This window comes from Apis mellifera, linkage group LG12 (assembly GCF_003254395.2).
Source record: "Apis mellifera strain DH4 linkage group LG12, Amel_HAv3.1, whole genome shotgun sequence".
NCBI classification, from domain to species: Eukaryota; Metazoa; Arthropoda; class Insecta; order Hymenoptera; family Apidae; genus Apis; species Apis mellifera.
In genome coordinates this window covers 818,722-841,460 of record NC_037649.1, presented here as the reverse complement: position 1 = coordinate 841,460, position 22,739 = coordinate 818,722, and the positions used below count along the sequence as shown (strand labels likewise).

The 22,739-nt window shown below is 29.2% G+C and overlaps 3 protein-coding genes across 3 annotated transcripts; all 3 read right to left on the bottom strand.

Annotated features, from left to right (window-relative positions):
- Nucleotides 1–125: 125 nt before the first annotated feature.
- LOC100576992 lies at nucleotides 126–8,773 on the bottom strand. The gene is made up of 12 exons (XM_026444442.1): nucleotides 8,088–8,773; nucleotides 7,755–8,007; nucleotides 7,588–7,691; nucleotides 5,566–5,877; nucleotides 4,688–4,963; nucleotides 4,533–4,600; nucleotides 3,584–3,788; nucleotides 1,541–1,796; nucleotides 1,251–1,354; nucleotides 752–1,084; nucleotides 291–566; nucleotides 126–219 (listed from the first exon to the last, which is right to left on the bottom strand). Exons 1-12 carry the CDS (start codon nucleotides 8,274–8,276, stop codon nucleotides 145–147), a joined length of 2,451 nt encoding a protein of 816 aa, XP_026300227.1. The 5' UTR covers nucleotides 8,277–8,773; the 3' UTR covers nucleotides 126–144.
- Nucleotides 8,774–13,354: 4,581 nt separating this feature from the next.
- On the bottom strand, nucleotides 13,355–18,135 carry LOC100576212 (odorant receptor 13a). Its single transcript, XM_003249219.4, has 6 exons — nucleotides 17,371–18,135; nucleotides 16,863–17,115; nucleotides 16,367–16,473; nucleotides 15,752–16,084; nucleotides 14,026–14,301; nucleotides 13,355–13,591 (listed from the first exon to the last, which is right to left on the bottom strand). Exons 1-6 carry the CDS (start codon nucleotides 17,563–17,565, stop codon nucleotides 13,523–13,525), a joined length of 1,233 nt encoding a protein of 410 aa, XP_003249267.2. The 5' UTR covers nucleotides 17,566–18,135; the 3' UTR covers nucleotides 13,355–13,522.
- LOC100576246 (odorant receptor 13a) lies at nucleotides 18,117–22,489 on the bottom strand. The gene is made up of 6 exons (XM_003249220.4): nucleotides 21,784–22,489; nucleotides 21,142–21,394; nucleotides 20,369–20,469; nucleotides 19,822–20,151; nucleotides 18,723–18,998; nucleotides 18,117–18,333 (listed from the first exon to the last, which is right to left on the bottom strand). Exons 1-6 carry the CDS (start codon nucleotides 21,976–21,978, stop codon nucleotides 18,265–18,267), a joined length of 1,224 nt encoding a protein of 407 aa, XP_003249268.2. The 5' UTR covers nucleotides 21,979–22,489; the 3' UTR covers nucleotides 18,117–18,264.
- Between the last annotated feature and the right edge of the window lie 250 nt (nucleotides 22,490–22,739).

Here is a 22,739-nt window from a genome sequence, read left to right as displayed (position 1 = left end):
CGATATATTAAAAAGTGTAAAGGAAAATCTGTGTTATTATCAATGATTCTTTTTTTCTCGAATTTTGAATCGATTTATTAAAGTGGTACAACACATCATACTGCATCAATTTTATTTACATATATATATATGTATATATGTTAATTACGCGTCATTCATGATTGTTTGCTCCGCACGATTTCTCAGCAAGGTAAAGTAGGATATAGCTGTACTTAGAATCTACAAGTCAATTTTCTATAAACTCCAAGTTCAAGTTTCACGTATAACTTAAACGATTTTTAGAAACTTACGCTGATGTACGTCTCGAGAGAGACGGGGAAGAATCCCAATGCGGTGAGGTAACAGGGCGATTTCGATCTCATGATGACAAGTATCAAGTCTTTACGCAACATTTTCCCGTATTTATCCATCGGCATGAACGACCATAAACTGTTGTACGTAGCGTTAGCTATGTTCGTACTGTCTCGTATCAAACAGTCGCAACTGTAGGTGAACATTAGCAGTTGACACATGCAACTTATTAAATGAAACGTGAAAATTAGACGACTCATATTAGACGTGTCTTCCTATTAGAAATTACGGTGGTTAAGAATGAAAGGTAGAGAAGAAGCAAAATTTTAATTGAATATAATTTTTGAATATTTTATATAATTATGAAGAAAATGGAAGGTAAAATGGATGTAAATATTTATTTATCTATCGTGAAAGAAAATTGTGTACAAATGTGTTAGGAAGTGTAAATAATACTGACCATAAGTATTAAATATCCATCGAGGCATATTAGCAAGCTGAAAAGCAACACTTGTCCGAATATTATGAAATTTGACACCATTTCGAGCTTTCTGCAATATTCGATGAGCGTTTGATGCTGTCGAATGTAAATTTTAAGCTTGGCGTATTTGCATATACTAAGGTAAGGTGATTTTCTCGAAAGTTGGTAACAACACTTTTCGCACATTTCATTGCACACGTTTGAAAATCGATGTTGCAATATGCGAAACTGACCGGCAATGTGCAGATTTATGATGCACATAAAATTGTCGAAGTAGAGATAGCATACGCCAACGTGATACAAAGACAATATCTATTTGGAGAGGAAAAGTATATATTAATAATTGGATAAATATTTTTGTATATAATTAATTTAATTGTTAAAACTGAAATTCTTTTCTTTAGTATAAATATTCCGTACAAAAGAAGATTATATTAAATTTAGAGAAAAAAATATAATAAAATGATATTTTAATTACCTCTATGATAAATACCATTTCAAAGTAAGGTGTCATGTACCATGATTCATCGAGCCACAAATTAAATGGATGTATTCTCTCCGTTTCATTTTTCCCTATATTTTCTAAAAGATAAATTAACACATATATATATATATATTTTTCCCTCTTTTGTATTTTTTGTATCATACGTAACTGCAACAATTTGATAAAATTATTCATAACTTATGAGTTAGAATTATTTTATTTTTTTTTTATTATAATCGAAGCAGAAATTGAAATTTATTATTATCGTAATTGAATTGTCTTACCCTTAAGTGATCTTATTACGAAAGAGAAGACTGTCCCCTGAGAGAAGAATGTGAAAATGCAAACGAAGAAGGTGGAGTAACGTTTGCATGTATTTATAATTATTTGCTCGTCGTGCAAGTCGTACTTTAAATTCCAAAAGTTCGTTTTCGCGTATTGTATTATCTTGTGCAGCTTATTTCTGTACATTAACGAGATGGAAATCTTGAATAAAACCAGAATTACTGTTACGAGATTACATATGATCAGAATGCTATCCTGTAACCAGACAATAACATTCGATTAATTCAAATAGACATCCTTTTGGATATTTTTTATTTATAGAAGAAAATTCTAAGCAAGATTCTTGTTTTTGTAAATAATTTTAATTTGTTTTTGTGTATTAATTCAAATAATTCAAATAGATATCCTTTGGATATTTCTTATTTGTAAAAGAAAATTCTAAACAACTTGTTTTTTATTACTTTAATTCAAATAATTCAAATAGACATTCTTTTGAATATTTTTTTACTTATATAAGAAAATTCTAAGCAAGATTTTTGTTTTTGTAAATAATTTTAAGCAATTTGTTTTTGTGTATTAATTCAAATTATTCAAATAGATATTCTTTGGATATTTTTTATATATTATAGAAGAAAATTCTAAGCAATTTGTTTTTCTATATAAATTTAAATAATTCAAATAGATGTCCTTTGAATATTTTTTACTTATAGAAGAAAATTCTAAACAATTTGTTTTTCTACATTAATTCAAATAATTCAAACAGATATACTTTTAAATATTTTTTGCTTATAGAAGAAAATTCTAAGCAACTTGTTTTTCTACATGAATTCAAATAGATGTCCTTTTTGGATATTTTTTATTTATAGAAAAAATTCTAAGCAACTTGTTTTTCTACATTAATTCAAATAATTCAAATAGACATCCTTTTTGGATATTTTTTACTTATAGAAGAAAATTCTAAACAACTTGTTCATTAATTTAAATAATTCAAATAGATGTCCTTTGGATATTTTTTACTTATAGAAGAAAATTCTAAGCAACTTGTTTTTCTACATTAATTCAAATAGATGTCCTTTTTTGAATATTTTTTATTTATAGAAAAAATTCTAAGCAACTTGTTTTTCTATATTAATTCAAATAATTTGAATAAATATCTTTTTGGATAATTTTTACTTATAGAATAAAATTCTAAGCAATTTGTTTTTCTTCATTAATTCAAATAATTCAAACAGATATCCTTTTAAATATTTTTTGCTTATAGAAGAAAATTCTAAGCAACTTGTTTTTCTACATTAATTCAAATAGATGTCCTTTTTTGAATATTTTTTATTTATAGAAAAAATTCTAAGCAACTTGTTTTTCTATATTAATTCAAATAATTTGAATAAATATCTTTTTGGATAATTTTTACTTATAGAATAAAATTCTAAGCAATTTGTTTTTCTTCATTAATTCAAATAATTCAAACAGATATCCTTTTAAATATTTTTTGCTTATAGAAAAAAATTCTAAGCAACTTGTTTTTCTACATTAATTCAAATAGATGTCCTTTTTTGAATATTTTTTATTTATAGAAAAAATTCTAAGCAACTTGTTTTTCTATATTAATTCAAATAATTTGAATAAATATCTTTTTGGATAATTTTTACTTATAGAATAAAATTCTAAGCAATTTGTTTTTCTTCATTAATTCAAATAATTCAAACAGATATCCTTTTAAATATTTTTTGCTTATAGAAGAAAATTCTAAGCAACTTGTTTTTCTACATTAATTCAAATAGATATCTTTTTTGGATATTTTTTATTTATAAAAAAAATTCTAAGCAACTTGTTTTTCTACATTAATTCAAATAATTCAAATAGATATCCTTTTGAATATTTTTTACTTGTAAAAAAAAAGTTTAAGCAACTTGTTAATTAAATTAATTCAAATAATTCAAATAGACATCCTTTTTAAATATTTTTCATAAAAGAAAATTCTAAATTCTAAAAAAATATTTAAAAATTCAATCTAAAAATCCTTTTCAAATTTTTCGACTCACGCCAAAATTTCCCCAGCTGAAGTACAGATCCCTGGCCTCGGTCGCCATTGCGAAGAAGATTGCGAAGAACGTGTAACTTATAGTCAAATTTCTTCGACGTTCCTCCACGTAATTGCTCGCTATCCAAAATCCGACGATCTTCATGTAAAAAGTCATGACGGTGATCGAGAGATCCCCACCAACCTTGTTCGAGCTCATTCCGAATCTTCAATGACAGAATAGGTTGCTCGTCGTCGAGTCGTCGTATCGATCGATCGAAACGTCACGTTTATCACACTACTGTATAATATCTCCGCCCTTGACAACTTTCGTTTCGTATCAATCAGCCGATCCAAGACAATTGGCCGTCATTGTGATTGCCAGTCTCGCGCTCGAGGAGAAGCGAGAATGATCGATGATGAATTATGCACGATTCTAGCTAGGGGAATCGTAGACGAGTATAATAACCGTGTTCTATCACTTGATTCAGTGATTCAATTTGACGCTTTGAGGGTACGTCGAAGAACACGCACGCGTAATTTTCGACTCGTGATTCTTGTGGAGGATAACAAGGAATTTGTACGAGATTGTGAGTGATTAAAATAAAATTTAAAATACATACATACATATATACATACACGAGAGAGAGAGAGAGAAAAAAATTAGCTCTCATCTTTTCCCTAGATTCACTATTCTTCTTCGAATGAGTACAAAATAAAGTTACAATAATAATTTTGGATAATAATTATTTAGAGAGAAGTATTAGTATTGTTACGTGAAAATTCAGTCTTGGCTGCGAAATGCAATTCCAATTTTATTTATTCCTTTCTTCCATTCAATTTTAATTCCTCTTTCAACGTTTACAAAATCTCGTTCCTCGATCCTCTGAAAATTCTTCTTCATCGAAAGTGACATTTTTCTTCGTTTAAAGAGGATCCTTTCTTTCGTCGTTATACCCCGTGGTATTTACGTGGTATTTTCCATCTTTAGGGAGGAATGTTTCAACAGCGTGAAGTAGGACATTGCCGTGCTCAGCACCTGATTAACCAAGAAAATTAATTAATTAATTAATTAATCATCTTAAGGTTATTTTCGAGTAAAAATAGGAATCTTAAGAATGATTACCGCGGTAGAGGTTTCGAGGGAGACGGGGAAAAATTTGCCGGCCGTCAAGCAGCAAACTCTGTGCGACCTCGCCACGACGATTATCAGATTTTTTCGCACAACTCGTCCAACTTTGTCCATCGGCAATTCCGCCCACGGCCCCGAGAACACCGCGTTGCCCACGTTCACGCTCTCCCTTATCAGATCGTCGCAACTGTACGTGAACATTAAAAGTTGGCAGAGGGTGCCGGCGAAATTCAACGTTAAACTGACCTTTCTCGAGGCAGGCGTGTCCATCTGTGTTCGATGAACGGAGTAGAGAAATTATTTTTATTTCGTCGATCTTTCGAAAGTAAAAAAAAGTGTTCCCAAAATTCGACAATTTTAATTAGTTTCATTTCGATAGAAAATCCACGATTAAAAATTGTAAAAAAAGTGCAACAGCGTTAAATCTGGCCAATTATGATCATCGAAATTACACAGATCAGATCAAGATTCGTGCAGTAATTGAATTGTTTCTCGGTATGTCGTCCATATCTTGAGATTTAGACACGAAAAACTGGCTTATGTATTTGGATTTTCGAAGAGGAAGGATCCTCCAAGATGAGGATGTTAGGGACACGTTGTGGATGCATTTGTTTCTCAATGATTGCAAATTTTCTGAACCCCAATCATTGATTTTGTTCGAGAAATCTTTGTTATTTCTTTAAAATATTTAACTCAACGATGAAAACGTGTTACAAATCAAATCTTGTGTGTGAATTTCGGGACACCCTTTATTTGCAAACTATAAAATAAAAATTTCGTTGAGAAAAATATGATTAAAGGAAACTGTTCTTTTTTTATTTTTTTATCATTCGATGAATACAAAATCTTGGATATTTATTTCGCATACGAACCAGAAATAATTGGAATCCCACGAGGCATATGACAAGAGCGAGGAACAGCACTTGGCCGAGCACGATTATCGTGAATATGTTTTCCAATTGTTTGCAATACTTGGTCAACGTTTGGTGACGAATCACGCAGCTCCTCAATTTCGCGTGGCAAACGTTCGCGCGATAGGACTCACGATCGCCTGTTACGGCGACGTTCAAATTTCTCAGTCGGTGTTGCAGTATGCGAAATTGGCCGGCCACGTGAAGATTCACGATGCACAGTAAATTATCGAAACAGATGTAACACACGCCGACGTGGTACACGCAAAGTATCTGCACCAATGACATTATATTTATATATCCTTCTTTCTTAATTCTCGTTCAAGTTTTAATATAAAATAAAATGCCACCAAAAATCAGCAGACGATTTATAAATAATAAATAATATGATAATTTATTGATAAAATTTGAATGCCATTTTAATTTGGAAGGAATTTGAGTGAGAAAAAAGAAGAAATTACGAATTATGAATTTTTACTTGTCCTATAAAATAAAATCAAAAATCGGCAGATTGGCAATAAATAATATGATAATAATATGAACTTATTGACAAAATTTGAATGCCATTTTAATTGGAAAGAATTTGAATGAGAGAAGAAGAGAAATTATGAATTCTTGCTATAAAATAAAATCAAAAATAAGTAGACGATTAATAAATAATATGATAACTTATTAACAAAATTCGAATGCTATTTTAATTGGAAAGAATTTGAATGAGAGAGAAGAAGAAAATAAAATGCCATCAAAAATTAGCAGACGATTAAATAAATAATATGATAACTTATCAATAAAATTCTAATACCATTTTAATTGGAAGAAATTTGAGTGAGAGAGAAGAAGAAAATAAAATACCATAAAAAATCAGCAGACAATTATCAATAAATAATATGATAACTTATCGACAAAATTCGAATGCCATTTTAATTTGGAAGGAATTTGAGAGAAAGAAGAAGAGAAATTGAATTTTTATTTATCCTATAAAATAAAATAAAATAAAAAATCAGCAGATTACTAAATAATATGATAACTTATCAACAAAATTCTAATGTCATTTTAATTGGATTTTAATTGGAAGAAATTTGAGTGAGAGAGAAGAAAAGAACTATAAAATAAAATGCCATAAAAAGTCAGCAGACGATTAATAAATAATATGATAACTTAACTTGACAAAATTCGAACGTCATTTTAATTGGAAGGAATTTGAGTGAGAGAGAAGAAAAGAACTATAAAATAAAATGCCATAAAAAATCAGCATTAATAAATAATATGATAATATATTATGATATTTGCTTATCAATTTATCAACTTATCGACAAAATTCGAACGCCATTTTAATTTGGAAGGAATTTGAGTGAGAGAGAAGAAGAGAAATTACGAATTATGAATTCTTACTTGTTCTATAAAATAAAATCAAAAATCAACAGATTATCAATAAATAAATTCTAATGCCATTTTAATTGAAAGGAATTTGAGTGAGAGAAGAAAAGAACTATAAAATAAAATGCCATCAAAAATCAGCAGACGATTATCAATAAATAATATAATAACTTATCGACTTAACTTATTAAAATTCGAATATCATTTTAATTGAAATTGAGTGAGAGAGAAGAAGAAAATAAAATGCCATCAAAAATCAGCAGATGATTATCAATAAATAATATGATAACTTATCGATAAAATTCGAATGTCATTTTAATTGGAAGGAATTTGAATGAGAGAGAAGAAAAGAATTATAAAATAAAATGCCATCAAAAATCAGCAGACGATTATCAATAAATAATATGATAACTTAACAAAATTCGAATGTCATTTTAATTGGAAGGAATTTGAGTAAGAAAAAAAGAACTATAAAATAAAATGTTATCAAAAATTAACAGACGATTAATAAATAATGATAACTTAACTTGACAAAATTCGAACGTCAATTTAATTTAAAAGAAATTTGAAAGAGAAGAAGAGAAATTAGAAATTACAAATTCTCACCTGCACGGTGAAAAGGATCTCGAAGTAAGGCGACAATCCTACAGGAAGATCGACCCACAAGTTGAACGGCAATTCCCTGTCAGATTCGTTCCTTCCCACATTTGCTGGAAACCATACATTAACGTTACAATATGCTTTTTAAAAGTTGAAATCTCACCGAGAATTACCTATTATCGGAGTGATCATGTAACCGGTGCAAGTGCCCTGAGCGCAGAAGCTGATTACAACGACGAAGATGGTGCATATCCTCTTGCACTCGGCCAATATTAATTCCTCTTCCGGGTCGGGATACGAGCGCCAGAAATTGTTTCTCGTGAACGTGACCAGGTCGAAGAACTCCATTTTGTGCGCGTACAACACACCCACCTTGAGCACCACGATCATCAGGTACAAATTGTTGCAAGATATGTAAACGCTGTCCTGATTAATCATATCATTGATTTTAATTAACCTTGATAAAATTTCAATTCTAATCGAGAGAGAAAAATATATATACTTACGCTGAAGTTTCCCCAAGTGAAGTAAATATCCCTGAAACCGATGCACACGATAATGAAAAGCGCGCCAACTGTGTAAATCAACGCGAAATCCCTTCGACGTTGCTCGTCCCGATCGGCGGCCAACCACAACCCGACTATTTTCATCAGGAAACTCGTCCAAATTATCGAGATGTCCCGAGTCGATCGCATGGCCGAGGTGAAAAGAAATATTCTCTAGAATATTTCTTCTAAAGAAATTTCCTCTCTCTCGTTGCGGAGATAATATGTTCACGCTCTTTGATCGTAACTCTTTGATCGAATCGCTTTGATTTGTCAAGTGAAAAATGTCCTTTTGAAAATGCCAATCACGATCAGCCGCATTGCTTGCCGTACTTTTTCTTTTTTTTTAAAGGATCTTTACGTATCTCGCGTGAAACGTGGTCGTAACGGGCGTAAATTATTCATGATGTGACAAGGGAATGGGGCACAATTGGCATGACAATGGAGAGGGAGAGAAGGTGGGATTGATGCGAGGGGTAGATAGTACTGCGTCTACTACCCCGGTTGATTAAGCGCTTATGCTCTTACGTGGAGGATTATACAAGTGGTGTATGTATAGAATTATGGAGTAATGGTAAGATTATAGTCAAGATTTATTTTTGGAGATTTATTCAAATGAATGTGTTTTTTTTTGGAATTCCAGAATAGGGTGGAAAAATTAGAATTGTACAATTATCTTTTGTGTTGAAAATTTATCTTCAATCTTTCAAATTAGAGAAACTTTGTTGAGTTAATAAAATGCATTTATATATATATATATATTTATTATTAATTGATTAATTAACATCTTACATGGAGGATTATACAAGTGGTGTATGTATAGAATTATGTGTAGAATGGTAAGATTATGGTGATTACAGTCAAGATTTATTTTTGGAGATTTGTTCAAGTGATTTTTTTTTTGGAATTCCAGAATGGAAAAATTAGAATTGTACAATTATTTGTTTTAATTGTATTGAAAATTTATCTTCAATCTTTCAGATTAGAAAAAACTTTTGTTGGGTTAATAAAATGCATTTGTGTATATATATACTTATTATTAATTGATTAATTTTACAGATGTATGTAAAGATTGGAAATTAAAGTGTTATTACTTTTTTCTTTCTTTAATTACTTGAACACAAAGATTGGACATTCCTCAAGAAAGTAAAATATGACAGGATAAGCTTATAAGCTGCAACGATCTCTTGTGATCTTTTTTCTAAAATATTCGTACATAGTGAGATATTCGTTGTTTGAAAATTATTATTTATTAATTTGTTATTATTTGATTATATGTCAGAGATCGATCGAATGTTATTTCTTATCGTTTAATAAATGAAAGATTGTTTATACTAGATTAGCAGATTTCCAAGGAAACAAATCCTCCAGCACTTCATCATTATTATCTTCATATCGTTCCATAACATTTTTCCAGTCTCTTTCATTGGCAATATCGTCCACCAGTCTGAATATATGGCCAATACATTTCCACCTTCTTCTATCAATTCGCCATGAATATACATGAAAAAAGGGACAAAGATACCAAATCTTGGAGAAAATGAAAATGAAGAGCGTCATTAGAGGTACGTCTGCCTGTATATTACATTATTTTTATATTTTATTTTTATTATAAAATATATAGATACTTTTTACTAAAAACTTGATTCTAGAAAACGTAGAGAAAAGTTGGTATGCAAAAATATTATTATCTTTAACTAAATTTAGTCTTATTCTTCAAATACCATTATATTTATTATTTTATATATCTCTTTTGTACGTTTATCTAGATATTTTGTACATTTAAAATTTATGCGTAATTATAAACAATGAAAATTGCATGAATTTATTTTAATTCATTCATATTCATATCAAACATTTATGTGTATATACATTTTGATTTTCTAAAAGAGAAATTACTATTATAACTAGAAGGCGATGCACATTATCAAGCTAAACAACATCACGTGATTTAAAATCATCAATGTGTAACATAAACATAATCGAGTTTATAATATTTGAGCAACGACCGATGCTGTTTTATGCACTTCTTTAAAGCTTTGTAATATTTATCCGTGTAAGAGATGATATCTTTCTGTTCCTTTATGCTCGAATACCCATATGGTGAGCATTCGATGTTGCAATATTTTAAGTGGTAATTCACGTGCATGCTCAACACGCATAAGTAATTATCTTTACTCAAATAAGGCCGATTTGTTGTAGAACTATTAACTGCACGAATTAATAATTTTCCATTAGATAATCCTCTTATAATATTAACTGGATTCACAATGATTCTACAAAATTCTATTGGCAAGCTAGATTTATTTAAGGATGAAAATTATTTTCAAGAGCAGCTCTTAAATGTTTCTCTCTTAAAATTCGTAGTTATATTCTATATATATATTGTAACATCAAGCTTCGCGGTATTGATCAATAATAATTAATACAATTATCGCTAGGCGGCCATGATCATGTCTGAATATTGACTCGTAATACCGATCACGCCGCTAGGCGGTTCCTGTTTCTCGCTAGTATTATTTCTCGCCGTTACGTATAAATAGTAATCCAAATAAGGGGATGTCATCCGTAAAAATAACAAAGTGTGTAGTTGTTAGTGTCTCCTTTTATATTCCTGTGATCTATTGTGTGTCCGTCCATCATCCAACGACTTTATAAGGTAATCCATATCCCATTCTACTTTTGAATTTTTTGATCAATTTGAAATTTTGATGTAAAAATATTGTATTATTGAGAGTAACACGGTCTCAATTTTTTCTAATTGCCTCGAATCTGAAAATTAATTAAGCTTCGGTACCAATATTTCTTCTCATTATCTCGAATCGATATTATTATCGCAGTAGAGAAATTTAAAATAAAAGAGAGCATATTTGAATTCTCGAGAAATTTTTTTCTATATTTGTTATTTGGAATTCTCGGGAATTCTATGTAAAAGATAATTTATATAAATATGATATGAATTTATTTTTAAATAAAAATAGTCCAATTCTATTGAATTTGTTTAATTTTTAGATTTTAAATTTTTTTAAGAGTTTTAAGATCTTGCAATGTTTCGTATTCAAATTTCACGAATTTAAAAATTAGATTTCGACTTATTTTTAATTTAAAATATATATTGTTATTTTTTTGAAATTTGAAAAAATTTTTTAGAATATTAAATTATTCATATATTATCTAATTCTGTATTTCGTGTATATCAGATAAGAGAATCACTGTTCTACAAATCTAATTATGTGTTACTAATCATTTTCAAATATAAATGGATGTTGTCGCATTTCACTGACATATAAATAAAGATGTACGATACCTGCGAGGCGAACAATAATTCGTAATATGGTGTTGTGCTTATATGGTATATCGACATTTTGACCGGAAGTGTTCCTTCTGATTTGTTCTTTCCACGATTCCACTAAAAAAACATTCACTTCTGTAACATTGTTTCTTTTAAAATTAATTTTCTATTTTTTTAATGCTAAAATCTTACGATACTTAAAAAAATTTCTGAAATTTGTGCATTAATACTATTAAGACATGCAATGGTATTGATTCAAGGCTTATTAATTATATGTAAAGTTATTTTAATTGATAAAAAAATTTCTTAGAAAGATTATTAAAATGCATAGAGTTTTTGTTCAGTGATTTACTTACTTATAGTAGAATGGTGTAATTACATAGAAAAAATAGGGCTTTGTACAAAGAAGTATTGTGATCCACAACTTGCAAAACTTTTGATGCTTCGTGAAAAGTAATTTTCATATTTGAAATGCCAAAAATTCTTCTGAATATAAAGTTATTTTCGAATTCTCTTCTGTGAAATCTTAATATTATAAACTTAGAAAGCGATAGTATGACATACAATACTGAAAAAATAAATTCAAGATTTGATTAATATTCGTGCAATGTACATATTTCTTAAAATTAATAACAACTAAAAAATATCAAAATTAATAATTTAATTTTGATATTTTTGAATTACAAATTTTTTTAATAATTATTCATAACACATTGATATTCGATAATATTTCATATCATAATTTTTCAGATAGAATTTTCAGATATTTTTGAAAAAACTTCTATTCTATTTTGGAAAAAATCAATCAAACAATCTTTCTCTACAACTAATTTTCTTGAAAATTAATTGCATCGTTTTCAGTTTCTCTTCATTTTGACCACCATACACAGTATATCTCTTTACATATTCGTACAGAATAATTAAGAAATGTAACAATTTTTGAAAAATAATTTCTTACTTACGTTAAAATCTCTCCAACTGTGATAAATATCGGCAATATTAACGCACAAAGCATAGATATGCTTTGACAGTGGACAACATATTGATTCTTCATTGACGTTCTTCTATTTTTTTGATCGTTGTTCAACCACTTAATGACTTTCAATAAAAATTTTGTGACAATTTGAAAGAGATATCTGAGAAATCATATTCATATTCAATCTTTTCATTATTTTCTCCATTCCAATGATGGAAATAAATACTTTTTATCCATATATTATAACATATGTTTGAAGGAAAGCATTATCCTTCTCCTCCTAGGAATGCACAACCAGTTGTTCGACACGTGTTGATTATTTCATCACGCATGATGATTCGATGAATAAGTACAGTTAAGGGAAATATATTTTATTCATTATTTTGTTCCCTATCTTGTTCTGGATTTGATCAAGGCATGTAATCCATATTTGCATTTTTGGATATTTATCTGCCTCGTGTATTCAAAGTGTTTTAATAGAAAAATCTTTCATCATGATTATTTTAAAGTACCTTTTAAGTTATGCATCTTTTATCTTATTTATAAACTTGGGACAAAGTTATACTAAATATTATTTAAACGTTTTCTAAATTTCATCGTTTGCTATGATCATTGAAGGAATCTACAATTCTTCTTCCTTCCAAATATTGATCAAATTTGGCTTTAATTTTAATTAAATAAAAAGTTAATATATTGTTGCTTTATTTCTGTTGATGGAATAAATTTGGAAATTCAATTATTTCTTTGTTGCATTTGTGAGAAAGAATTGTAATTGTATATTTGCTATTTATAAAAAGCAGAAAAAATATAAATAATATTAAATAGAATTATCTATAATTAAATATTTTATTTCCGGAGGAATATTGATTTAAAATATATTCTTTCATCGAAATAAAATATTTGCATCCTTTATATTATTATACATATATAAAAAAATACGTATCTACATAGAAATACACATACGGTTCAATAATGATTATTTATTAAAATTATCCACAACAATGTTATCCATTATTTCATACATAAATTATCCACCTTCGCTTTATTCTTTCTTTCTTTCTTTTTTTAATTGACCAAAATGTACAACGTATTCGATCCGAGATATTTTGTTAACGAGTTTTTTCTAATTTATAAATCATTTGCGTTCTCCACGCGATTATTCAACAACGTGAAATACGATACCGCTGTGCTCAAAATCTGTAAAATAAAAACGAAAAAATTTACGATGTTCCACGATTCTAATAGAATTTCTTAAACTTGCACTTCGCACAATTTTGCTCTGATAAGCTTTTGATCAATAATCAATACTCTAAAAGGAAAAATACAACAACTCAAAAAAAAAAAAAAAATATAACTCTAATTTAAATTACTCTAATTAACTCTAATTAAAAATCATCATCACAAGAAATTATGGATCCAAAAAAAAAAAAAAAGGAAAGTACACAATATGAGAAACATTCTCTAATTCACAAAGTTTAAAAATCACTGTTCCATATCGAATCCACGTTTTATAAATCACGATTACAATTTTAATACTCGATCGATACTCGACCGTCATTTTAAATTATCATTAAACGATCTCTCCTCGACTATGTCGCATAAAGTGCATTCTATACTTGGATCATACTTACCTTGGTATAAGTTTCCAACGATACGGGGAAAAATCCATTCGCAGTCAGATAACAAACACGCCTGGATCGCTTGATCACCATTATCAGATCGTTTCGAAGCATTCTCCCGAATTTGTCCATCGGCAAGATCGTCCACAGTGCCGAGTAAGCCCCAATAGCTACATTGTCGCTGTGCTCCATCACGTCGTTGCAGCTGTAGGTGAACATGAATAACAAAAACATGGAGCCGCTCAACAGGAATACGAAAATGAAGCGTCTCGCTGTAGAAGCGGCAGCCTGGAAGAGAAGAAAAAAAATCGAAATATATTTAAATCGTATAACTCAAGGATTTGCAACAATCATTAATTACGTATGATCAATTTTAATTCGAATTCAAATTATTGGGTTGGCAACTAAGTAATTGCGGATTTCACTCATAGATGGCTTCAGTTGAATTTTTAGGTTTGCTGGCGTAGTCCAAATGTAAAATACATTTTGTTGTTTGATAGTTGGCAATTCAGCTGTCAATCAGTAAAAAAAGTTTTTTGATCGGTTGCGTAATTTTCGTTTGGCGTTCGTTGAAAAATGGAAAATCAAAAGGAACATTATCGTCATATTTTGCTTTTTTATTTTCGCAAAGGGAAAAACGCAAGCTCACAAAAAGTTATGTGCTGTTTATGACGACGAAGCCTTAAAAGAACGGCAGTGTCAAAATTGGTTTGACAAATTTCGTTCTGGTGATTTTTCACTCAAAGACGAAAAACGTTCTGGTCGTCCAGTTGAAGTTGATGACGACCTAATCGAAGCAATAATCGATTCGGATCGTCACAGTGCAACTCGTGAGATTGCAGAGAAGCTTCATGTATCACATACATGCATTGAAAACCACTTAAAACAACTTGGCTATGTTCAAAAATTCGATATATGGGTTCCTCACGAACTGAAAGAAAAGCATTTAACGCAACGCATTAACAGCTGCGATTTGCTAAAGAAACGTAATGAAAATGATCCATTTTTAAAACGACTGATAACTGGCGATGAAAAATGGGTTGTTTACAACAATATTAAGCGGAAAAGATCGTGGAGCAGGCCACGTGAATCAGCTCAAACAACATCAAAAGCTGGTATTCGTCAAAAGAAGGTTTTGTTATCAGTTTGTGGGATTACAAAGGAATTGTCTATTTTGAACTCTTACCACCCAACTGAACAATCAATTCTATTGTCTATATTGAACAACTAACGAAATTAAACAATGCAGTTGAAGAAAAGCGGCCCGAATTGACAAATCGAAAAGGTGTCGTATTCCATCATGACAATGCAAGGCCACACACATCTTTGGTCATTCGGCAAAAATTATTGGAGCTTGGTTGGGATGTTTTGCCACATCCACCATATAGTCCTGACCTTGCACTATCTGATTACTTTTTGTTTCGATCTTTACAAAATTCCTTGAATGGTAAAAATTTCAATAATGATGATGATATCAAATCGTAGCTGATTCAGTTTTTTGCTAATAAAAACCAGAAGTTTTATGAACGTGGGATTATGATGCTGCCTGAAAGATGGCAAAAGATCATTGATCAAAATGGGCAACACATTACAGAATAAAGTTTAGTTCCAAAAAATCCGCAATTACTTAGTTGCCAACCCAATATATAAATGCTGTTTCAAATTTTACTACACTTTTATACTCCTTCTAATTCTAATCATTTCAAGGGATTGTGGATAAGAGAATAACGTAACTAACCACGAACACTTGATATCCGAACAGGCAAATTAATACACTGAATACCAACACTTGTCCAAGCGTAATTATGGTGTACACGTTCTCGAGGTTTTGATAGTAATCGATCAGCGCCTGATGGTATCGGACGCATTTCTTAAACTGCTCGTAAAATTTGTACACCTGTTTCGCAAACGTCGATCGCGAATCCTTTTCGCGTGTCTCAGGCTCCGTGTCGCACAACGTCATAAGCCTGTATCGAAGTATGCGAAATTGGCCGGCCAAGTGCACGGCCATGATGCAGAAAATATTGTCGAAACAAAAATAGGAGATTCCAATGTAATATAACGATACTCCCTGTAAAAAGAAAAAAGGAAAAAAGAAAAGAAACAAAAGAAAGAAAGAAAGAAAGAAAGAAAGTAACGAAGACACGTATTTTCGTTTTTGTTTTGTGAAAATGAAGAAATATTTATTTAATATTTGTTGAACAAAAAGTGGATATTTATTATTCATTCATTGAAAAAGAAATTTGATATGAATTTAATAAAAAAAAAGTTACAGCTCCCCATTTATAATATAATTCAGAATATTTATATTTGGAGATTTATTTTTGGAAATAATAACGTAAATTTAAATTACTTGTACAAAAAATATTATCTGGTAATAAGGCGTCCTTTGCGTTATCGGCAAATTTATCCATATATTGAACGGAAACATTCTCTCGGATTCATTGCTTCCACTTTGCGCTGCAACAAACGTGCGAACCTTTTTTTTTTTTTTTTTTTTTCATAGGATAGGATATTTTTGGAAATTCCAAGAAACAAATGTAAAAATTTGCGATAGATAAAAATTTCAAATTTCACGGAGGATAATTTATTAAATTGTATATACACATTCAAATTTCTTCTAAATCGAGTTTATGAATTAATTTTTCGAAACAGAGATCGTGCATTTTGACGATTAATATTAAATAGTGTTTCGGATAATTTTAATCAATTATTTAAAAAATATATACACATTCAAATTTTTTCTACTCGAGTTTAATGAATTAATTTTTCGAAACAGAGATCGTGCATTTATATTGAATAGTGTTTCGGATAATTTTAATCAATTATTTAAAAAAAAAAGAACCCACTAATGACAGGTGTCGTCAGATAGGACATCACGGTGCACATTCCAATCGTGGTCACGGAGGAGATGAAAAAAATGCACGTTTTCCTGCAATCGTCCAAAATTTCTTTTTCCTGGCAATCGTAATCAACGTTCCAAAAATTTTGTTGCATGTACACGATCAGGTTTAAAAATTTCCCTTTGTACGTCAGTATGATGCATATTTTGATTAAAGCCATTATCGTAGTTATGGTGTTCGTCATAGCGTAAAGTATATCCTGAAACGAATCCATTTTTCAAAAAAATTATTTCAAATATTATTTTTTTCTTATGCAACCATCCTCGTCAAATTCTTCTTCTAAAAAAAAAGATATCGATCATTATCAAAATTAACCAAAATTAAATAAATTTTTAAATGTCAGAAAAATCACGAAGGATTCCAATTTGCCCAGATCCTTCAACTTTTCAAAATTTTAAAATTCAGTTACGTTACACTTTATCCGTGTAAAAACATACAATTTGAACATACTCACGCCGTTGTACAGCAACGTGAAATACAAATCTCTCGTGCTGATTATCGTGCCGCAAAACAACATCCAAATAGTGTACAGGAATAACATCTTCATCCTGCGTTGCTCGTCTGAATTATCGGGCATCCACACGCCGACGTTCTTCAAGAAAAACGTGGACAAGCTTATCGATATGTCCAACTGGTTATCCGTTTGCATGGTGACTGGTCAAATCGTCTCACAACATTCCACCGTGTATATATATCGCGATAATAATTAATAGGCGTTGGTCTGGCCATCTCTTCTCATCTCCCTTCATCCTTTCTCGACGGGAATATTACAAGCAGTCAAGCGGGAATGATTGTCACCCTTTCTATTGTATTATTAACGGTGGAACGTTTATTACGAATTATAGGGGGTGTATAGAAAGTGTTCGATCGGGAAATTTATGAGCGCAGTCGATAAGGTGTTTCGATTTCGTTTCCCTTCAGATTTTGAAGGATGACAGTGGGATGGAATCGTTTTGTTCGAGTAGGTCATCTGCGATTGATGAAGATTAATGGAAGAAGAAAGAGTAGAAATTGGAGTGAAGTTTAATTTGAAAAGGATTGTGAGTATTAAGAATTATTGTAATTGATAATTTAGGTAATTTTATACGAGGAATTAATCCTAATCAATTGAATTGTAAATTGGATAAGTAAATACGTTTATTCGTGGTTTAAAAAGTTTTGCGATTGATTTTACAGCATCTTTCGTTTAATTCAATAGTGATTATTCATTATTTTATTAATCGATGATTAATAATACAATATTACATTATTTCGAAAAAGTTATGCACCTTCCTTTGTTTAATGGATTTGAATGTGCAACGATTGATCTGAGATATTTTGTAATTATTGAAAAGTTTTGTTATTATAATTACGTGTCATTCGCGGTTTCCACGCGGTTACTAAGCAATGTGAAATACGATAGCGCTGTGCTTAAAATCTGTAAAAATGTAAAAATAAGTATTTTAATCATCCAAGGAAGAAAATTTACATTTTAGATTTAACCTGATATTCTGTGCTTCGTAATAAATAATTTTACACAGAATTAAGAATCAAGATCTTAAAGTATTTTTTTTAAATTCATTAATTTTTCATTAATAATAAAAAATTACTATTTTGCATTTGCAATAAATATTTCAAGAAATTAATTATGAATTCAAAAATGTGATAAAAATATATCATTGAAATTTACAAATTTTATTTTATTTTATTTTATTATATTGAATTTATGAATCAGGATTGTAATTCTGATATTATTGACAATTGACTGTTTTAAATTAGCATCGAATATCAGATACTATTCTGTACATGGACTAGGATTACACCTACTTTAGTATATGATTCCAACGACACAGGGAAAAATCCATTCGCGGTCAGACAACAAACTCGTCTGGATCTCGTAATCACCATTATCAGATCTTTTCGAAGCATTCTCCCGAATTTGTCCATCGGCACGATCGTCCACAACGCCGAATAAGCCCCAATAGCTACGTTGTCGCTGTGCTCTATCACACCGTTGCAGCTATAAGTGACCATAAACAACAAAAACGTCGAGCCGTTTAACAGAAAGACAAAAATGGAGCGTCTGGCAAACGAAGCGGTAGCCTAAAAGAAGAAAAAAAAGTATTAAACAAGAAAAAATGCTTTTTTAATTATTTTCTGTGTCTTTTCTATTTTAAAGAATTATCGAATATTTGATAAAAATTTTTTTTTTATTTGATAAACAGGAAAATATAAAAATGTATATATAAAATCTAAAAATATTTATTGCATAGAGGAAAAGGATCAAATCAAGTCAAATCAAAAATTTTCTTTTCTTCTTTCTAAATTTTTTAATTTAAACTTAAATCAATTAATCTGTTAGGTTAGTTTTGATTGTTGTTTATTATACATATTTAATGGAATAATTTGTTGCACGAATCTTTGGATAGAAAATGTAACGTGTTAAATATTTTTAATATTTTCTTAATTTTATTATTGAGGAATAATGTAATCTTGGAATACTAAGTTAGTTTTGATTGTTGTTTATCATACATATTTAATGGAATAATTTGTTGCACGAATCTTTAGATAGAAAATGTACGTGTTAAATATTTTTAATATTTTCTTAATTTTATTATTAAGGAATAATGTAATCTTGGAATACTAAGTTTTGATTGTTGTTTATCATACATATTTAATGGAATAATTTGTTGCACGAATCTTTAGAAAATGTAACGTGTTAAATATTTTTAATATTTTCTTAATTTTATTATTAAGGAATAATGTAATCTTGGAATACTAAGTTAGTTTTGATTGTTGTTTATCATACATATTTAATGGAATAATTTGTTGCACGAATCTTTAGATAGAAAATGTAACGTGTTAAATATTTTTAATATTTTCTTAATTTTATTATTAAGGAATAATGTAATCTTGGAATACTAACCACTAAAACTTGATATCCGAATAGACAAATTAATATACTGTATACCAACATTTCTCCAAACGCTATCCTGGTGTACACGTTCTCCAAGTTTTGGTAGAAATCGATCAATGCCTGATGATGTTGCACGCATTTCCTAAATTTCTCGTAAAATTTCGGCACTCGGTTTGCCAATATCGAATCCTTTTTATGCATCTCTATGCATTCCACGTCGTATAATTTCGTAAGCCTGTACTGAAGTATGCGAAATTGGCCCGCCAAGTGCACGGCCATGATGCAGAAGATATTGTCGAAGCAAAAGCTGGCGACTCCAATGTAATATACACACATTGCCTCGTAAAAAGAAAGTGGAAATTATTTTCTGTATATTATAAGAATGAAAAGAGAAAATTGATACAGATATTTATTCAACGCTAACTTGATTTAATCGAAAATTTATCATTTGATACTTTTTAAAAGAGATATAAAGAAGATTTAAATTTATTATTATCAATGAAATATCCAGATTTATTTGATCACTAAACGAAAAATAAAAATAATTTTAAATTACTTGTATGAGAAACATTATTTCGTAATAAGGAGTCTTTGATAATGGTAAATTTATCCACATATTGAACGGAAGCATTCTCTCGGATTCATTGTTTCCTTTTGCTGCAACAAATATAAACCATTTGCTTTTTTCTCTAGGATGAAAAAATCAATTTTAGAAATTAAAAAAATTATGAATCAAAAATATATAAAAATTTTGTTAAGGTTTTTTTATTATTAATTTATAATCAATTTACGCTTCTATTAGTTAAAGTAAAAATAGAGCGAGTTAAAGTTTTGATAAACACAGAGCATTCCACTTCCGTCTCGCTTCGTATAACGTAAGGCACTGACGCGTGACACTCTCCCTACTCCTCTGTTTTCTTTATTATTCTGTACATTCACGCTTATTCTAACACTTTCAATTCAAAATAAATAAGTTTCGATCTTCCAATAGTGTCCCAGAATTATTATTCTGTATATTAATTGTTCATACAAATTAAATCTATAATATTGAGTGTAGATAAAATAAAATTTTGTTCAAAATTAATTAAATTGTTTAAAAATAAGGAAAAAATTATTTTCCATTATTAAATTTGTTTTCAGGATAATTTATTTTAAAAATAATAATAAATATTTATTTATTATTATACGTAGGAAAAATTAATAAATTTTATAATATCGTTGCATTATTTTTTAAATTGATAAAAGTTATTAAATAATGTAGTAATTTGCTTTTTCTCCTGGAATATATAAAATTTATTAATTTTAATTATTTTTAATTATTCAACCTACCAATGAATGGTATTATTAGATAAGATATCATAGCGCATATGACCATGGTGGTAAGACAGGAGACGAAGAAGATGCATGTTTTTCTGCAGTCATTCAAAATTTCTTTCTCGCGATAATCATAGTTAACTTTCCAAAAATTTTGTTGCATACACGCAATTAGATTTAAAAATTTTCCTTTATATATTATTATGATGGATATTTTTATTAAAGCCATTATCATAGTTATGTTATTCGTTATGGAATAAAGAATATCCTAAAATGAAAGAATATCCTTGCTTTTGAATGAATAAATATATATAAATAAATTATAAAATAGCATATTAATATTATGTTATATATTATTAATTATTCAAATGAAATATTCAATTTATTAATATAATATATCAATATATTATTAATTATTCAAAAAATATTTAAATATTTTTTCTCTTTTCTTTTATTCTTTTATTAAATTCTTTGTAAAATGCCAATTATTACTATTATTCAAAATTCATTAATAACTTTTGTACAAATTTTCTCTTCTTAAAATTTTTCTTACTTAAAAATAAAAAAAAGAAGATTTTTTTTTAAATTTTCTATTCTTACATTTCTTACATTTTCTTCATTTTATCCATCACTTTACAAACAATTGAACATACTCACGCCATGGTACAACAGTGTGAAATACAAATCTCTGCCATTGATGACTATACCAGACAGTAAAATCCAAGTTGTATTGATGAGCAACATTTTGATCTGACGTTGTTCATTAGGATTATCAGACATCCATACCCCGACATTCTTCAAGAAAAATGTCGACAAGTTCATCGATATATCCACCTGGCTTTCCGTTTGCATGATGACTGATCAACGTGTCCTTCGTATATCGTCCCACGCGTAACGTTAAACGAGTATAAACCACGATGATTAATAATTTAATAGAGATTGGTAACTTGTCAATTCCTTTTATTTTCATCGTTCTTGCATGCACGGTTTTGTATCTGCCTCATTTCTCGTTCCTTTCTTTTCGACGGAAACATCTCAAATGATACAAAGTCAAGAGAAATGATTGTCACATTTTATGTTGTATTATTAATGGGACACGTAACGCGTGAATTACAGCGCTGTGGATTATAGTTGAAACCTTTTGATTGGGAGCTATGATAAGTAAGATGTTAGATATCTTTTGGATTTTATAGAAAGGAAGTGGAATATTGTTGGAAATTTTTGTTGCTGTAAAAGGAGTGGAAGGAGATAAAGAAAGAGTAAATTATGTGGAAATTATCATTTCGTATCTGTTGGAAAAGAATTGTAAGTAAAAGTTTATTGATAAATATTTTTGTAGTTTATTGAACAATAATATGAAATATGTGTTTTCTTTTAGTTGTTAAATGTAATTATCTGTTTATATGTATAGTTATTTTATTAAATTCATAAATTATTAATTAAGTAAATAGAAATTTAATAATTAATAAATAAATTTGTTTCTTCTTTCTGGAAAATTATTGATTGATTAATTGATTAATACTTTTTAGATACTTAACATAATCAAACATTATTAATTTAAAAATATTTGTATTTTCATTCATATACAAATCCTGTTTAATAGTAATTATTTA